At 41.1% G+C, this 13,968-nt stretch overlaps 1 protein-coding gene across 3 annotated transcripts in view; it reads right to left on the reverse strand.

Moving 5' to 3' along the window:
- Nucleotides 1-2,647: 2,647 nt before the first annotated feature.
- Nucleotides 2,648-13,968, reverse strand: part of COL6A5 (collagen type VI alpha 5 chain) — a 100,605-nt gene continuing 89,284 nt past the window's right edge. For 2 of the 3 annotated variants that reach the window (XM_036431510.2, XM_036431513.2), the window contains 4 exons: nt 8,845-9,534; nt 6,842-6,938; nt 5,887-6,128; nt 2,648-3,438 (listed from right to left, as the gene is read on the reverse strand). In XM_036431510.2, the coding sequence (XP_036287403.1) occupies nt 3,419-3,438; nt 5,887-6,128; nt 6,842-6,938; nt 8,845-9,534 (1,049 nt within the window). In that variant the 3' untranslated portion in view covers nt 2,648-3,418. Of the gene's footprint in view, nt 3,439-4,445; nt 4,487-5,886; nt 6,129-6,841; nt 6,939-8,844; nt 9,535-13,968 lie in introns of those variants that run through there. The other variant, XM_045579301.1, reaches the window with a different exon arrangement.

Here is a 13,968-nt window from a genome sequence, read left to right on the forward strand (position 1 = left end):
CATTCCTCCTTCTCTGGCGCCTCTAGGATAGAATCCAAACCTCCAACCTGGCACACAAGGTCCTGTATGGCTGGCCTGTACTAGCCTCTCTGTCCTCCTCTCTCATTCCTAGACCCAGCTTAGCAATACAGTTCCAGACTATGGACCCCCTATCCTATGAACACAACAGGGTTTATGGTGTAAAGAAAAACCCAATATACGGACAAAGAACCAGAAAAGACAATTGCTTTTTGCTGGATTACTTACCCAGTTTTTGGCTGGCCAGGTTGGAGCCAATCATCTTCATTCAGATCAAGGAACCTCTTCTTGAAGAAACCTTCTCTGGGTCCCGCGTCTTGGGGAAGAAGACCTGTTCCATGTTCCCACAGTGCTCTCTGCATACCTGCCCCTTCGCACAGCTATGGTAAATCGGAGTGATCTCTTTCTGAGTCAGGCTGCCCAGCTAGGCCATGAGCTCAAGGGATAATCACCTTTTGTTTATCTTTATCTCCCCTCTCTCTGGCATAATGCATGCTACACGGTAGGGCTCAATATACGGCACCAGTTGAACTGAAAGCCTGCAGAACGCGTCTACTCACTCGCAGAGCTTCTAGCAAGTGAATCATAGGCCAGCACTTCTCAGACCTAGATGCATACACGCATCACCTGGAAATGTTAAGATGCAGGTTCTGACCCAATTGACTTGGGGGAAAGCCCAGACATTCTGCATTTCTAACGAGCTCCCAGGTGAGGCTGATGTTGCTGGCTCATGGCCCATCAGTCAGCTACACTTCGAATAGTGAGGCCCTTCAAAGCCCCGAAGCACGGGGCACTTGTAGATCACTTTTATTATACTAGAAAAGACATATCTGAACTTTGCAGAAGTGCTAGCAACGGAGAGAAGAGATGATTTATGTCGCTAACTAGACGCGTCTCATAAAGTCCATAATTTTGGAGTCTAAAATGTTCTCTTGTAAGAGATTTGCAAACAGTTGGCTGGTGAACCAGGTTTCCACACAGCTGTTGTCCTCATGGGCAACATCTGTGTAGAGGACAATGAGCTGTCATAGGACTTCCCAATACAGAACCTAAATTCAGCGTGGGGAGGAGAGGCGAGAGAGGCCAACAGGATAGCAGCCAGGCTCAGCCAGAGAGGCTTACTCACTCTTCCCTTCTTTCACCAAGAAAAGTAGTTACTGAGCACGTTCCTGGCCTCCTATTGGTGAGAGGCCCTAGGGTTGCCAAGGTGGCAATGAGAGGAATGTAGTCAAAAGAACATTCCAGAGGTCTGGGTCAGAGATGAAAGGAGGTTCCGATTTAGGGAGTCCACACTTGTAAATATGCACATTTACAACTGTGAATATTCAAATGCTCAACCCCTCTGCTTACATTAGGTTAAGATTTAGGAATTCGGTGGAAAATGACAGATGAGGTTTTCCAGAGATATCCCAGGACCCTTAGTCATCTGTCATTCTGCCCAGCTGTTCCGCAGTGCATTCACTGTCCGGGTTCCGTGAGACCACAGAGGTTCGGCTATGGATCATTTCTGCACAGAACCTTGGAAAAGATGTGTGCTTCGTGCCTGTGCCATGGCCCCCTTTTAAGGACGTGCAGTTTTGCTTACAGATCGTGCCACATTCAATAGATTGGCTATTGTGGAATGGCTCAGGATTATTTATAAAGTGCTTTTTTTTTTTTTTTTTTTTTTTTTTAAGCTTTAACAAACGGTGTTCTGCAACACACTTGCCATGGCCTCAGCTTCCGCTAATCCCTAGATTTCCATTCCAGTCACTCAGAGCGTATAAGCCCTGCTCACACACTCCCGACATCCCCACTTCACCTCAGTGCACAAATACACACACAGGCCTTGCTAGGTTTTGTTTCCTTGTCACTTCCCATGCCAGTGCCTCTCCACCAAACCAAACCAAACCAAACCAAACCAAACCAAACCACATTTATCTTTCCAGCTGAGTTTGCTCAAGTCTTCCCTAGAACACACAACACTTCAGTGAGTGTGTTTGCCTTTGGTTCCTTGTGTACATCAGTAAGAGTTTCTATAGACAGGTAGATCCTAGTTGGATTGGTGAGGTGTAGGGTATGTGCATCATCGACCCAACTCAACATTGTTCAAATGTTGTTCAGTGGGAGAGTTTACACCATCAGCAGAGTGTGAGTTCTTCTGGCTTCACATTCTTGATAACCCATGTTACTTTCATATTTAGAGATCTGATGTATTTCTCATGGACACACACACACACACACACACACACGCACACACCACAGAACTTTATTAAATGAGGAGACTTTGCTTTAGAACTTACCAGAGAGCAATAAATGGTTTCTTTAAAACTTTTGACAGCCAATAAATAATTGATTCGATTATTTTTCAATTATTCAAACAAAAGAGTAAAGTTAAAGAAAATTACATGGAAAAAGTACGGAATTGCTTAGAGTATTACCTCACTAACATAGTCACCTTTTAAATAAGCAATATATATTCATTAACTTGGTAATTGTTGCCTTAACCCAATTAAGTGATTTTTCTTAAAAAGGAATGCTCTATTGGCTTATTTATGTATTATTTAACTAATATGTTTAATCCTGTTCCCATGGTTCTGAGGAAGATTACAGTTAAAGAAAAGTGAGCAGAACAAGCTTCCAGGTCAGCATTGCTTTTATTTTAGAACTTTAGGAATTACATTGTAATTCCCAAGAACAGCTCTGGTCTTGTAGCATACCCTTGCTTTTCCAACATTTTGTTTTGTTGCAGCAAATTCAAGTACACACAAAGCATGCTAAAACATAAAAAAATGATCAGAGCACAAAACAGCAGTTCAGCAAATTAGCTCATCGCTCTTTTTGTTTCCTCACAAATTCCATTCTTTTGCAAATGCCCTGGTAAAGAGCAAACCTTGACTATAGTGGGTGGATTTCACAGGGCAAGCAGTAAGAGATGCAATTTAGGGTCATTGCAGAATTGAAGACACGGGATTTTCCAGTTCTGTGAATAAATAGGAGAGATTCCTAGGAAGTTCTAATTCTAACAGCTTTTATACTCAAAAGTCCAATTCGAGATATAGATATGATGAGAATTATGACAAAAATCTTCTTTAGGCAGACATATCATCAGAATTGATGCCTGCACTCTACAGAGCTGGCAAAGAAAAGATTCAGTTGACTCTTCAAGGTCAGTTGTCTCAGTTCTCAGGAGAAATAAAATCATCCCCAGTTTCAGTTCTGCTCACTGATGCCTTCACTCAGAAAAGTCTTTCCCGCAGATTTGAACAGGACAAATTCAGTATATTATTATCCAATTGTAAAAATTGAAAAATCCCTGCAACTTACCCCTCTACCTTTAATAGAAAATTTACTTATACTTTCTGGTTAGGGCCACAGGGAGTTACACATGCCAATGGAGCTAACTTCCTTTCTGCTATGATCATCGTGTGTCCTCACCATCTGCAAAACATAAAAATATGATTGCTCTTAGATTTGTTTCAAATGTTTTCTCTAGAGACTATTGTTTTATATGCCACATATAAAATAAACACACATGGTTTTTGCCATTTTCAGTAGTCAAAATAAAAGCTCAATTTGGGGCTTTTATTGTAATAATAGATGCAAATGAGCAATATACAAATACAACTATTATAGATATACTTCTTCCTGGGAAAACAGGTATATTCATGATCTGAAAAACCATGCTTAGCACATTCAGTGGCTGGTATCATTGAATCGAAGCTAGAAGGAATGTGTAGTAGACAATGTCGGGGCTGTGCCCAGAATCCCTCTGATCTCTGTATAAGATTAATTTCTCAACAACATTCCTTCTCCTCTTACTCCTCTCCCCTCCTTGACCATCCTCCTATCCCCACCCCTATGTGAGCTTTTGCTTCTGACATCAACACCTATTACTTTTCCAGGGCTTTCTTGTGCTTCGCCAGCTCGGCCAAGGGTGAAACTGAGTGGGAGTGGTGAAGGATTGAGAAAAGACAGACAAGAGAATGAAAGCAGGGTCTCAGTGAAACGCTGTCCTTTCAGATGGAGAGCCTCTCAGATGGAGAGCTAGTGACAATACCACGGACTACAAGCCATGTCTTTATTTTATAGCCAGATGCCACGAGGCAAAGTAAGGGCGTGGTCAAGGTGTTTACAACATTCTCATGAGTTTCAATCCTACTCAATTACATGCACCTGATCAAGCTTTGTTTACTTGCAGTCTATATCACTTAGGCACGTGGGGCCACGTGTTTGGACCATAGGTTCAAGCTTACAACCACAGCTGTTGGCTATAATTGTGCTGGGAGGGCTCTGCCCTCCAATCTGGGACTTGCATGTGGCCATGCGAGGACTGTGCCCTCTCATTAGTCCAAGGCTTGAACCTGTCCAAATACTATAGCCGCTCCCCACACTGTCCTGCAGCCACAGGAACCGCTTTAACCACCTGCAGCATGAGTACCTGAGAGTGCTCATCTCTCCCTTGGGCAGCCCTTGACCAATCAAAGACCTACAAGTGAAAAAACAAAACAAAACAAAACAAAAAAAACTTCCTTGCCTTGGGGCAGAATGATTCTTCAGGGAGATTCAAATGCTCTAGTGCTGAGAGGAGTGACCTAATGATGTCCCGTATGGCACTTTTCACCTGCCCCCCTGCCCCCCGCCCTCCCCAGATAATACCTTGTTTGGCTTCCATTCCTTCTCTGTCCTGCTTCCTCCATTTCCTCCCTGGTTTCCCTTGAGCATCTCCTCAGTAAGTTACAGACACATGAGTCCTCACCTCAGGGTCAGCGCCAGGGAACCTGGCCCATGACAGCATCTTAGAGATGCTCCCATCTGAAGTCTTAAACACTCTTCCTTATGTACCCACCTCAAAGGGAAAAAATCATGTCCTCTTAACTTCCATATTTTAAAGTTAACATCATTCCATTATATACATTTTGATGAGTATATATTTTTAGGTCGGGTATATACATTGGAGTATAATTGCTAGGTCAAAGGATATTTGTATTTTCAGCTTTAGTAGATACACAGGAATCATTATTTTTGGATAACTTCCCACCTAATTTTGGTACACAGCAAAGATTGAGAGTAGCTGCTCTGGAGCCTATGGCAGCTGCCTGTTCATCTATTTCTCTTTCGCTGTAGGTCCATCGCCGCCTCCCCACACAGCCTAAGAAGCTGCCCTCAGCCACCACAGAGGCCTCAGAACCACAGCAGCCTGTCCTCTCCAGATACCACTCAGCTAGGAGCCTGCATCTCAGATCAGGGAAGCCCTGCTTGCTGAGGTAGAAGGCAGACCCTGAGGCTAGTTGCCCAGTTCCTCTCCACCTCCATCATGCACAAGGGTATAGAATTCTCCTGCTTACTCAGAACCTGCAGACCTTGATCTTGCTCCTCTCACATCTCAGCTCTATCCCCTGACCCCCACCAAGCATTTACACCTATTTTAGTTCTGGTTTTTGTCAGTACTACTGATTCCCATTTTGCCTTTCTGGAGTTTTATTTCCCTGGCCCCTTACTTTGGGGACCCCTTGTAAGCCCTAGAGCAGTGGTTGGCATGCTCACAAGCCACATGCGGCTCTTTGGCCCCTTGAGTATGGCTCTTCCACAGAATACCACGTGTGGGTGCCCATGTACAGTGCGATTGAAGGAGTGCCCTAACTAAGTTATAACAATATATCTACCTATATAGTTTAAGTTTTAAAAATTTGGCTCTCAAAAGAAATTTCAGTCATTGTACTGTTGATATTTGGCTCTGTTGACTAATGAGTTTGCCGACCACTGCCCTAGAGGATAAGCTCCTCCATCCTATCATCTCCACCTGTCAATGAGTTCTCATTGCTAATCTTCCACCAGGAAAACAAAGAAGATACTCCAGAGTCTTCAAGTTATTATATTCAATGTTACCTTTTTTATCTTGTTGTTTATCATTTGCCGGAGCTGTAATTTCTTCTGAATATGCCTCTTTGTCTTTCATCATCAGTTCCCCAGCTGAAAAGAGTGAGTATAACTTCTGGATCAGATCAGCAGTGGTCCCAGAACCATTCTCATCACTGCTCCCTAATACAAAGACATGCTGCTCCTGGGAACCAAATTCACTGACGGGCTCACTGTTTTCTGTCTTTATTTCATACACCTGAGGAATAAAGCTGAAGTGACAGAGAGAAGAAAAATATGTTAGCCAAGTCCCTTGCAGGATTAAATGTCAATACAGCCAGATAAATACAAAAAGAATCAATTTTATGCATGCGATTGGAATGGTCCAAATGCAATTAGTGGATGGAATTTGACTGAAGGGTGATTTTTTAATATTCTGAAGGGAAATCAGACATTTGCGTCACTAGTGGAAGGCTCCAAACCAATATTATTTTCATCACTGAATTTTTATTGAGTACTTAAGGGTTGTACTTTACAAAATCAAACTTAAAAGATTCTTTCTGCCAATCTTCATATGGGCTCGGTTTACTAAACAGCAAATTTTTCCTTTTTTATGTTTTCCTGCTACTCTAAGATGGTTACATCTAACCTTTGATATGATAAGTTTTCTGCAGTACCCCATAGGAAAGGGGGGGTTATAGAGTTACTAATAAGTTATTTTAAGGGCCTTTAAAAAAAAATAAAAAGAAAAGAAAAGAAACATAGTTCTTGCTAATGTGGGTCCCATTTGGTCTTTTAGTAATACCCAATCTGTGCTGTCATCACAAATGGGGCATTTCTCACACACACACACACACACACACACACATATCTCACAACCAAACTTCTTGTACTCTAAAAACTAAAACTCCATTCATTTCAAATTATTCTCTTGAGGACTGTTTCCAGCTACATTATTACCCAAACTGTGTATTTGACAACTCACTGCATAGTGTTTTCAATGTCCACGTTCTCCGGGTTGGGAGAGGTGATGTTAACACACTTGTGTCTCAGCTCTGCAGGAGGATAGCTGTTGATGGCACCTGGAGAGAGAGAGTGGGCTTGTTGATCTACATTTTACCCTTCCACATTCTGAGCATCACCCAAAGCTAATTCATCTTCTCCTGTGGTTGGACATGTTTTCAAGAGCAAATTAATTTTATAAAGGCCTCAGCAGTGTGGGCACTCTCTGACACTGCAATACGCCGCTGGCAAAGTCAATAAGATACAGCCGTGATTGAGTCAAACATTCTCATGCTCCGTATGTCACAGGCTCGTGATATACTTCAAGGACAACTCTTCATCTCTTCTATCATCTGTTTCTCTCCTTATCAAAGGAGGATCTTTCTAGAAGACACCATTAACAACTGAAATTGCCTGGTCCATTTATCTTGGGGTTGGAAGAAGGCACCATATTTTGCAAGTGATAAGTCTGCTACTACACATAAATCTTGAGTTCCAAGATTCATGGGGCTTTATGAGTGCCAGAAAACCTGCAACCCCGAGGTTCCCTGGTCACCTTGCAGGAGCTGTGGACAACCATTCAATGTGGCCTCTGCCCCATTCCTAATCCTCAGCACAGGCCAGGACTTGCCTGCTGCTACAAGCTCTTAGGTGTGCTACTATACCCGTGTCTAAAATTACAACACATGAGGCTGGGATAGCCACTCTCAAAGCCTCATTGTGAAGAGACACCCTTAACTCTCCCGCCTGGCTACGCCCGAGCCAGCTCTCTGGGGCAGAGGCTCTGGAAGAGATCTGTGCCCAGGGTTCATAGGAATTCAAGTCAGAACCCACATTAATGAGGAGATAAGTAGAAGTCCTTGGGCAGGAGGAAGGTGGTGGTGGTGGGATATTATTTATTATAGCAGTGTCTCTTGTTAAGGGTTTAGGAATTGAAGCATAGTTTAATGGACACTCCTGGAGTCAGACTGCATGGAGTTAAGTCTAGCATTTGCTAACTACTAACTGTGAGCTTCTGAGCAATCTGTTTAATGTCTCTGAACCTTAGTTTTTTTCCATTGTAAAATGGGGATACTGATGCTTTTCTTTGAGGGCTGTGCTAAGAATACGGTTCATTAAAAGAACTTAGTACATAGGAAGCATTCACAGGTCAGGGTTCAAAGACACTTTTTATCCATATGGGCGTTTTCTGAAAAAGATCTTGACAGTGTAACAGTAAAGTTCAATAACAGTAAGTCCTGATAATTTTCTTTGCGGTTTTCTCACTGTCTCCTACCTATGTCTTGGGCTCTACCACTCTTGACTGAAGTGAGGATTGGGTTACTAAGTCCCCTGGTGGATTGTACACAGAGGTAGTAAATGTATTACAAAAGCAATAGAAGGAAGCAGCCCAAGAGCCTCTCAGTAGATGGGTGGATAAAAAAGCTGTGGCACATTTACATAGTGGAATACTACTCAGCCATAAAAAAGAATGAAATCTTACCTTTTGCGATAGCATGGATAGACCTGGAGAGTATTAAGCTAAGTGAGATAAGCCAGTGAGAGAGAGACAAATACTATTTGATTTCACTTATGTGTGGAAACTAAAACAAAAAAACAAAAACTAACAAACAGAATAGAAATAGACTCACAGATACAGAGAACAGATTGATAGCTACCAGAAGGGTGGAAGTGCAGTTCGGGGACTGGGTGAAAAGGTGAAGGAGATTAAACAAACAAAAAAGACAATCTCATTGACAGACAACAACATGGTGATTACCAGAGGAAAAAGGGGAGTCAGGAGAGGTAGGAGGGGGTAGAATGGTAATGGAAAAAAACTTGACTTAAGTGATGACCACACAATACAATATACAGATGATGTATTATAGAATTATACAGCTAAAACCTATATAATTTTATTAACCAATATCAACCCAATGGATTCAATTAAACATAAATAAAAGGTAAAAAAAAGAGAGAAATAGAAGAAAAGGTTCAATAACTTACGTCTGACTGAATAGACAAATGGCTTGACAAACTTGATGATATAGTTCAAATCTGGTTTGTGGGTCCGGCCAAGCTGGACTAAGTGATGATCCAGTGGGTGGCTGGCTAATTCTTCTAATTCCTTGTCATTGTGCCTTGGACCAAATGAAAACACAAATATGGAGTAGCCCTGACACTTGGCTCTCAGAGATACATCTCTTAAGACTTCCTTATCTAAGGGGTTGGTTTCTCTAGCAGATATAACAAAGATAACTTTGTTTTTCCTCAGGTTGGGGGTCCCCGCAAAGACATTGTCAATTGTCCACTGCAGGGCGTGGCCAATAAAAGCATTGCCATTGAGCTGTTGAAGAGAGTCTTGGAGATGATGTTTCATTTGGTATAGACTATTGTAAGTCACCAGATCAAATTCCAGGGAGACAGGGCATTCTTCCGAGTTGGGCATATAGCCTGGCGGAGAGTAGCTCAGGACTGCCACTCTGTCCCCTAAGGTGGAAGTCAGTGGATCTGGGGCAATGTGAAAGTAATCAAGCACTGAGGCTATGAAAGCTTTCACGTCTTTAAACTCATCATCTCCGACGCTTTGGGAAGCATCAATGAGGAACGCAACATCCATGTAATATTCTTGAAGAGAGGCATCCCCGGGTATGTCATTAAGACTCAGTTCTTTTTTTCTGCCATGGTTTTCAGGTCCTGCAACAGAATAACTGACGTCACTCTTTTTAGTCTAAGGATAAACTCAGAACTCCTAGCCAAGGAAGATCACTGCACAGGATGGAATGTTGCCATGCTTCACTCCCACACCCATGGCAGACATCACTAATTAATTACAGTACTCATTACAAGGTTCATGTTCCGATTATGTTTTCACACAGCACATGCAGAGCCATTACCATTCAACAGGTATTGTCACATGAAAATAATTTATTTGCTACCCCATTTCAGATTTTTGTCAAAGGATTGTTCTTCCAGGTATTTTCATATGTAAGACAAGAAATATGCAGCTATTGCTGAAACTGGTTTGGCTCAGTGGTGGAGCGTCAGTCTGTGGACTGAAGGGTCCCAGGTTCGATTCCAGTCAAGGGCATGTACCTTGGTTGCGGGCACATCCCCGGTAGGGGGTGTGTAGGAGGCAGCTGGTCGATGTTTCTCTCTCTTCTGACATTTCTAGCTCTCTATCTCTCTCCCTTCCTCTCTGTAAAAAATCAATAAAATATATTTTAAAAAAAAGAAATATGCAGCTATATTTAGTGCCTTCCTGTACAAGACCTTATAGGGGATCGAACCCACAACATGAGTATGTGCCCTGACCAGGAATCAAACCTACCACCTTTTGGTGAACTGAATGATGCTCCAACCAACTAAGCCATACCAGCCAAGGTGATGCTCTTTTTTATTAAAACAAACAAACAAACAAACAAACAAACAAACAAAAAACCCAAAACTTTGTTCTCCTTGAGTTTTATTTTGGAAAATTTCCATTGCTACACTTCAAGTTCACTAATTTTTTCTTTTACTAAATCTAATTTGCCATTAATCCCAGTAGCATATTGTTTCATCTTTGACATTGCAGTTTTCATCTCTAAAAATTCTATTGAATCTTTTTTATCTTCCATGTATCTACTTAACTTTTTTTGGGGGGGTGGGGTGTAGTTATAACTATTTTAATATCTCTGTCTGCTAATTTGTGTCCAATCTGGTTTGTTTTTGAATTATTATGCTCTTGAATATGGGTCATGTTTTTCTACTTGTTTTTATGCCAAACATTATGAAATTATAGCTTTTGGATGTGGGATAGTTTCGTATTCCTATAAAAATTAATGTGCTTTATTTTGAGAGGCAGTCAAGTTACATGGAAACAATTTGGTCCTTTGGGGTCTTTGTGTTAATGATTTGTTAGGTGAGTCTGGTGCTTAATTGAAGGCTTCATTATTCTCCGTTATTGAAGTAAGACTTTCCTAAATTTTCTCCCCAATAATCCATGAATCATAAGTTTACCAGTTTCACTGGTGGGAAAAGGCATGATTTCTGGCCCTGTGTAAGCAACTGGCACTATTCCCTAATCCCCCAGCCTCAGGTCAACTCCTCACATGTATGTGCTGTCAGTACTCTGCTGAATAATTGAAGGAGACCCTCTGTAGATCTCTAGAGTTCTCTCTCTGTGCAGCTCTCACCTCACTGATATTTTATCCTGTGAATGCTTACCACCTTGGTCTCCCTGGACTCTCAGTTCTGTCTCCTTAACTCAAGGTCTATATTGGGCTTCACCTGAACTCTGCCCTACTGCACCAGGGTCTGGGAACTCTCTCACAGCAATAACCTAGAGCAACATAGGGCTCACCTTGTTTGTTCCCCATCTCTCGTGGATCTGTCTTTCATTTCTTGATGTCCAGTGTCTTGTTTCGTGTGTGTGTGTGTGTGTGTGTGTGTGTGTGCACGCGCGCGCGTGTGTTTTCTTTTGGTAATTTCTTCCAGTTGTGAGGTAAATCCAGTTCCTGTTACTCCATCTTGGGCATTTCTAATAGATGAGATATTGCTTGTTTGAGATATTTCCATGTTCTCTTCCTTCTTGCAAAGGGCTAAGAACTGGTCATTTATGTACCTGACTTTTCTTTTATCAATACCTGTGTAGTCATTGAACAGGATTTTGCATTTCACAAATATGATTGAAATTTATTGGTCTCTCGTTCCCCATCAGAAACCTAGTTTCAAACTCTTAGAATTTTTTAATCAAGATGTAGGTCCCTTATGGTTAAATTACTAAATATAAAACTGGGAATGCAGAAAAAGTATATATTTTATATTCTTATTTGCAGTGAATTTTAGGTAATATACTTTAGCCCTAAAATGTTATCATGAAAAACATTTCTAGAATTCTTGGTTACAAGGTATTAGGAACTACGAAGATTAGTTAAATGGACCTTTCTGTCATTTCTTCTTGCATGATTCTGGAGTTGACTATTTACTAACTGCTCTGCAAAAGGATCTCTGTTTTCCAAAGACAGCATTTCAGCTTCTTTTAGAAGGCCAATCAACACACTTCATTAAAACACAAGAAAAAGTATTTCATAAATGTTCTGTAGAATAGGAAGGGCTGACTTACCAGGCTAGTAAAAAACTCTTTCACTCATGCCCATACCAGAAATATTATTGCGTGCCCCCCACCCCACCCCAACATTCTCTTTATATGCGAGGAAAATCTCAATCCTTTCCCAAAGTACCCAGCAGCAGAACTATTCTCTAATGAGGTGTATTTCACCTATAAAATTTATAGGATTAGCATGAGAATCCAAGAAACTCAATGTAGATGCTTATTTCTTGAAAACTCTAAAATTTAGTCAAATGAAAGGTGTGATTATTTTACTTTGAGACTAAATTCATCTCATTTAGGGAGACTGGACCTTCCAAAATACGTTCCTTAAAGGAAACCTGGCAGAAATAAGAATAAAATATACCCATAGCTCATAACAATTCTGTGTATTTTCTGGAAATGTCACCAAGCCAAATTCCCGTCTTCAAGCCTGAATAATTTTCTCAGAAAGGTGGGGGAGAAAGGGCTGGCTCACTTTATCATTGACAAGGCTTGGAAGGAATGAGGAATTCGGCTGAATTTCCAGGGAAACAGCCCCAGAGATTAGCCTAAGTGAGGCCAAGATCTAAGCCACAATGCCAGGTGCAGTGCAGGAACTTTAGGGAGTAGCGGGGGTGGAAAGGGAATTTCGGGCAAAGGGAGACTCTATAGGACATAAGCCATTTGGATTGGGATTAAGTGTGCTGTTAAATTGCTATGCTGCCTTTCCTGGCATCGATGGGAAATCTCAAGATATGCATGAGGTATCCGGTTGTCTGCCTTAGAATTTGTCCATGGGTCAAAATTAGCCACGTGGTCTCCCTAGGTAAGTATGTATACAACTGAGGCTATGTTGTATGTTTCTGTCCATAGGAACTATAGTAGATATTTTTCAAGTTCACCTTTTTCAAAAGACTTCTCATGAGGTTGACAATGTTTTCTTTTTCACTTTTATGCTTTCTGAGTATTCAATTCAATTCAGATCTTATGCTCAGCTCTATGCATGTCTCCTCTCATTTAATCTTCCATGCAGCACTCTGAGGATGGGATTATCGTTATTCCCATTTTACAGATGAACAAGCTGAGGCTTGGAGAGGCTAAGTGACTTGGCCAAGAAATGGAAGCCTGTAAGTGTCAGGGGCAGGATTTGAACCCCACTCTGTGTAACACCTTCAGAAGAACTGGTCATCAGATATGAAGAGAACAGGCACATTAAGGGAAATATTAACCATCGTATCAAAGGCCCTGGTTTGAAGAAAGAGGATCTCAGTCAGTTGCTGTTACTTCTCATTAAAATCACTAGAGAAAGTTTTCTTCCAAAAGTAGGCAATTTATATGAATTAAATAAAGCTTTAATTTTTTTTCTTCTCTAGACATTGTAGAGCAGTGGTTATTAGAAAAATTTTTGGAGATTGAGTTTTGTCTGCCATTTGTTAGCTCTGTTCCCCTGCTAAAAAATAAGAGACTACAACCTTGTAATGTTTTTTGAGAAAATTAAAGCTTGCACAGTGCCTAGCATACCCTAAGTATTCCAAATATATACTCTTACTATATATATAGAAAGAGTATATATAGAAACAAACAAATAGGAAAAGCATCAGACATCTGAAAATCCTGCCCGTGATACTATATTTTGCAAATCAGAATTTTCATAAAAAATATATAAAGTTGACTGAGATTAGTGGAACATAATTACCCACATGCATAGAAGTGTACACATTCTCTCAGAAACGAGAAAACTAATTCTGTTGTGTTTGCGCATGCTTAACTGCAGAAAGGCGTTGTCACATGAAAAATAACTTCACTTAACATCCCATCCCAGGCCTGTCCTACCTCCTGTCTGGTGAGGTCACGGGTCAAACTCTCAGGTGGGGCAGCAAGTTGGGCAGTCACAGGGTGTTTACCTGACTTCATGTCATTGATTTTATGACAAAGGGAAATAGAGACATATATAAAATTCTCTTATTTTATTGTATAAGGTCCTCTTTCCCCAGTGTCAGAACAAGCAGGAATAACTCTTAAAATAGATTTCATTCCTTCCCCCAAAGACTTAAAAT

The sequence above is a fragment of the Pipistrellus kuhlii genome, unplaced genomic scaffold, assembly GCF_014108245.1.
Source record: "Pipistrellus kuhlii isolate mPipKuh1 unplaced genomic scaffold, mPipKuh1.p scaffold_m20_p_11, whole genome shotgun sequence".
Taxonomy (NCBI): domain Eukaryota; kingdom Metazoa; phylum Chordata; class Mammalia; order Chiroptera; family Vespertilionidae; genus Pipistrellus; species Pipistrellus kuhlii.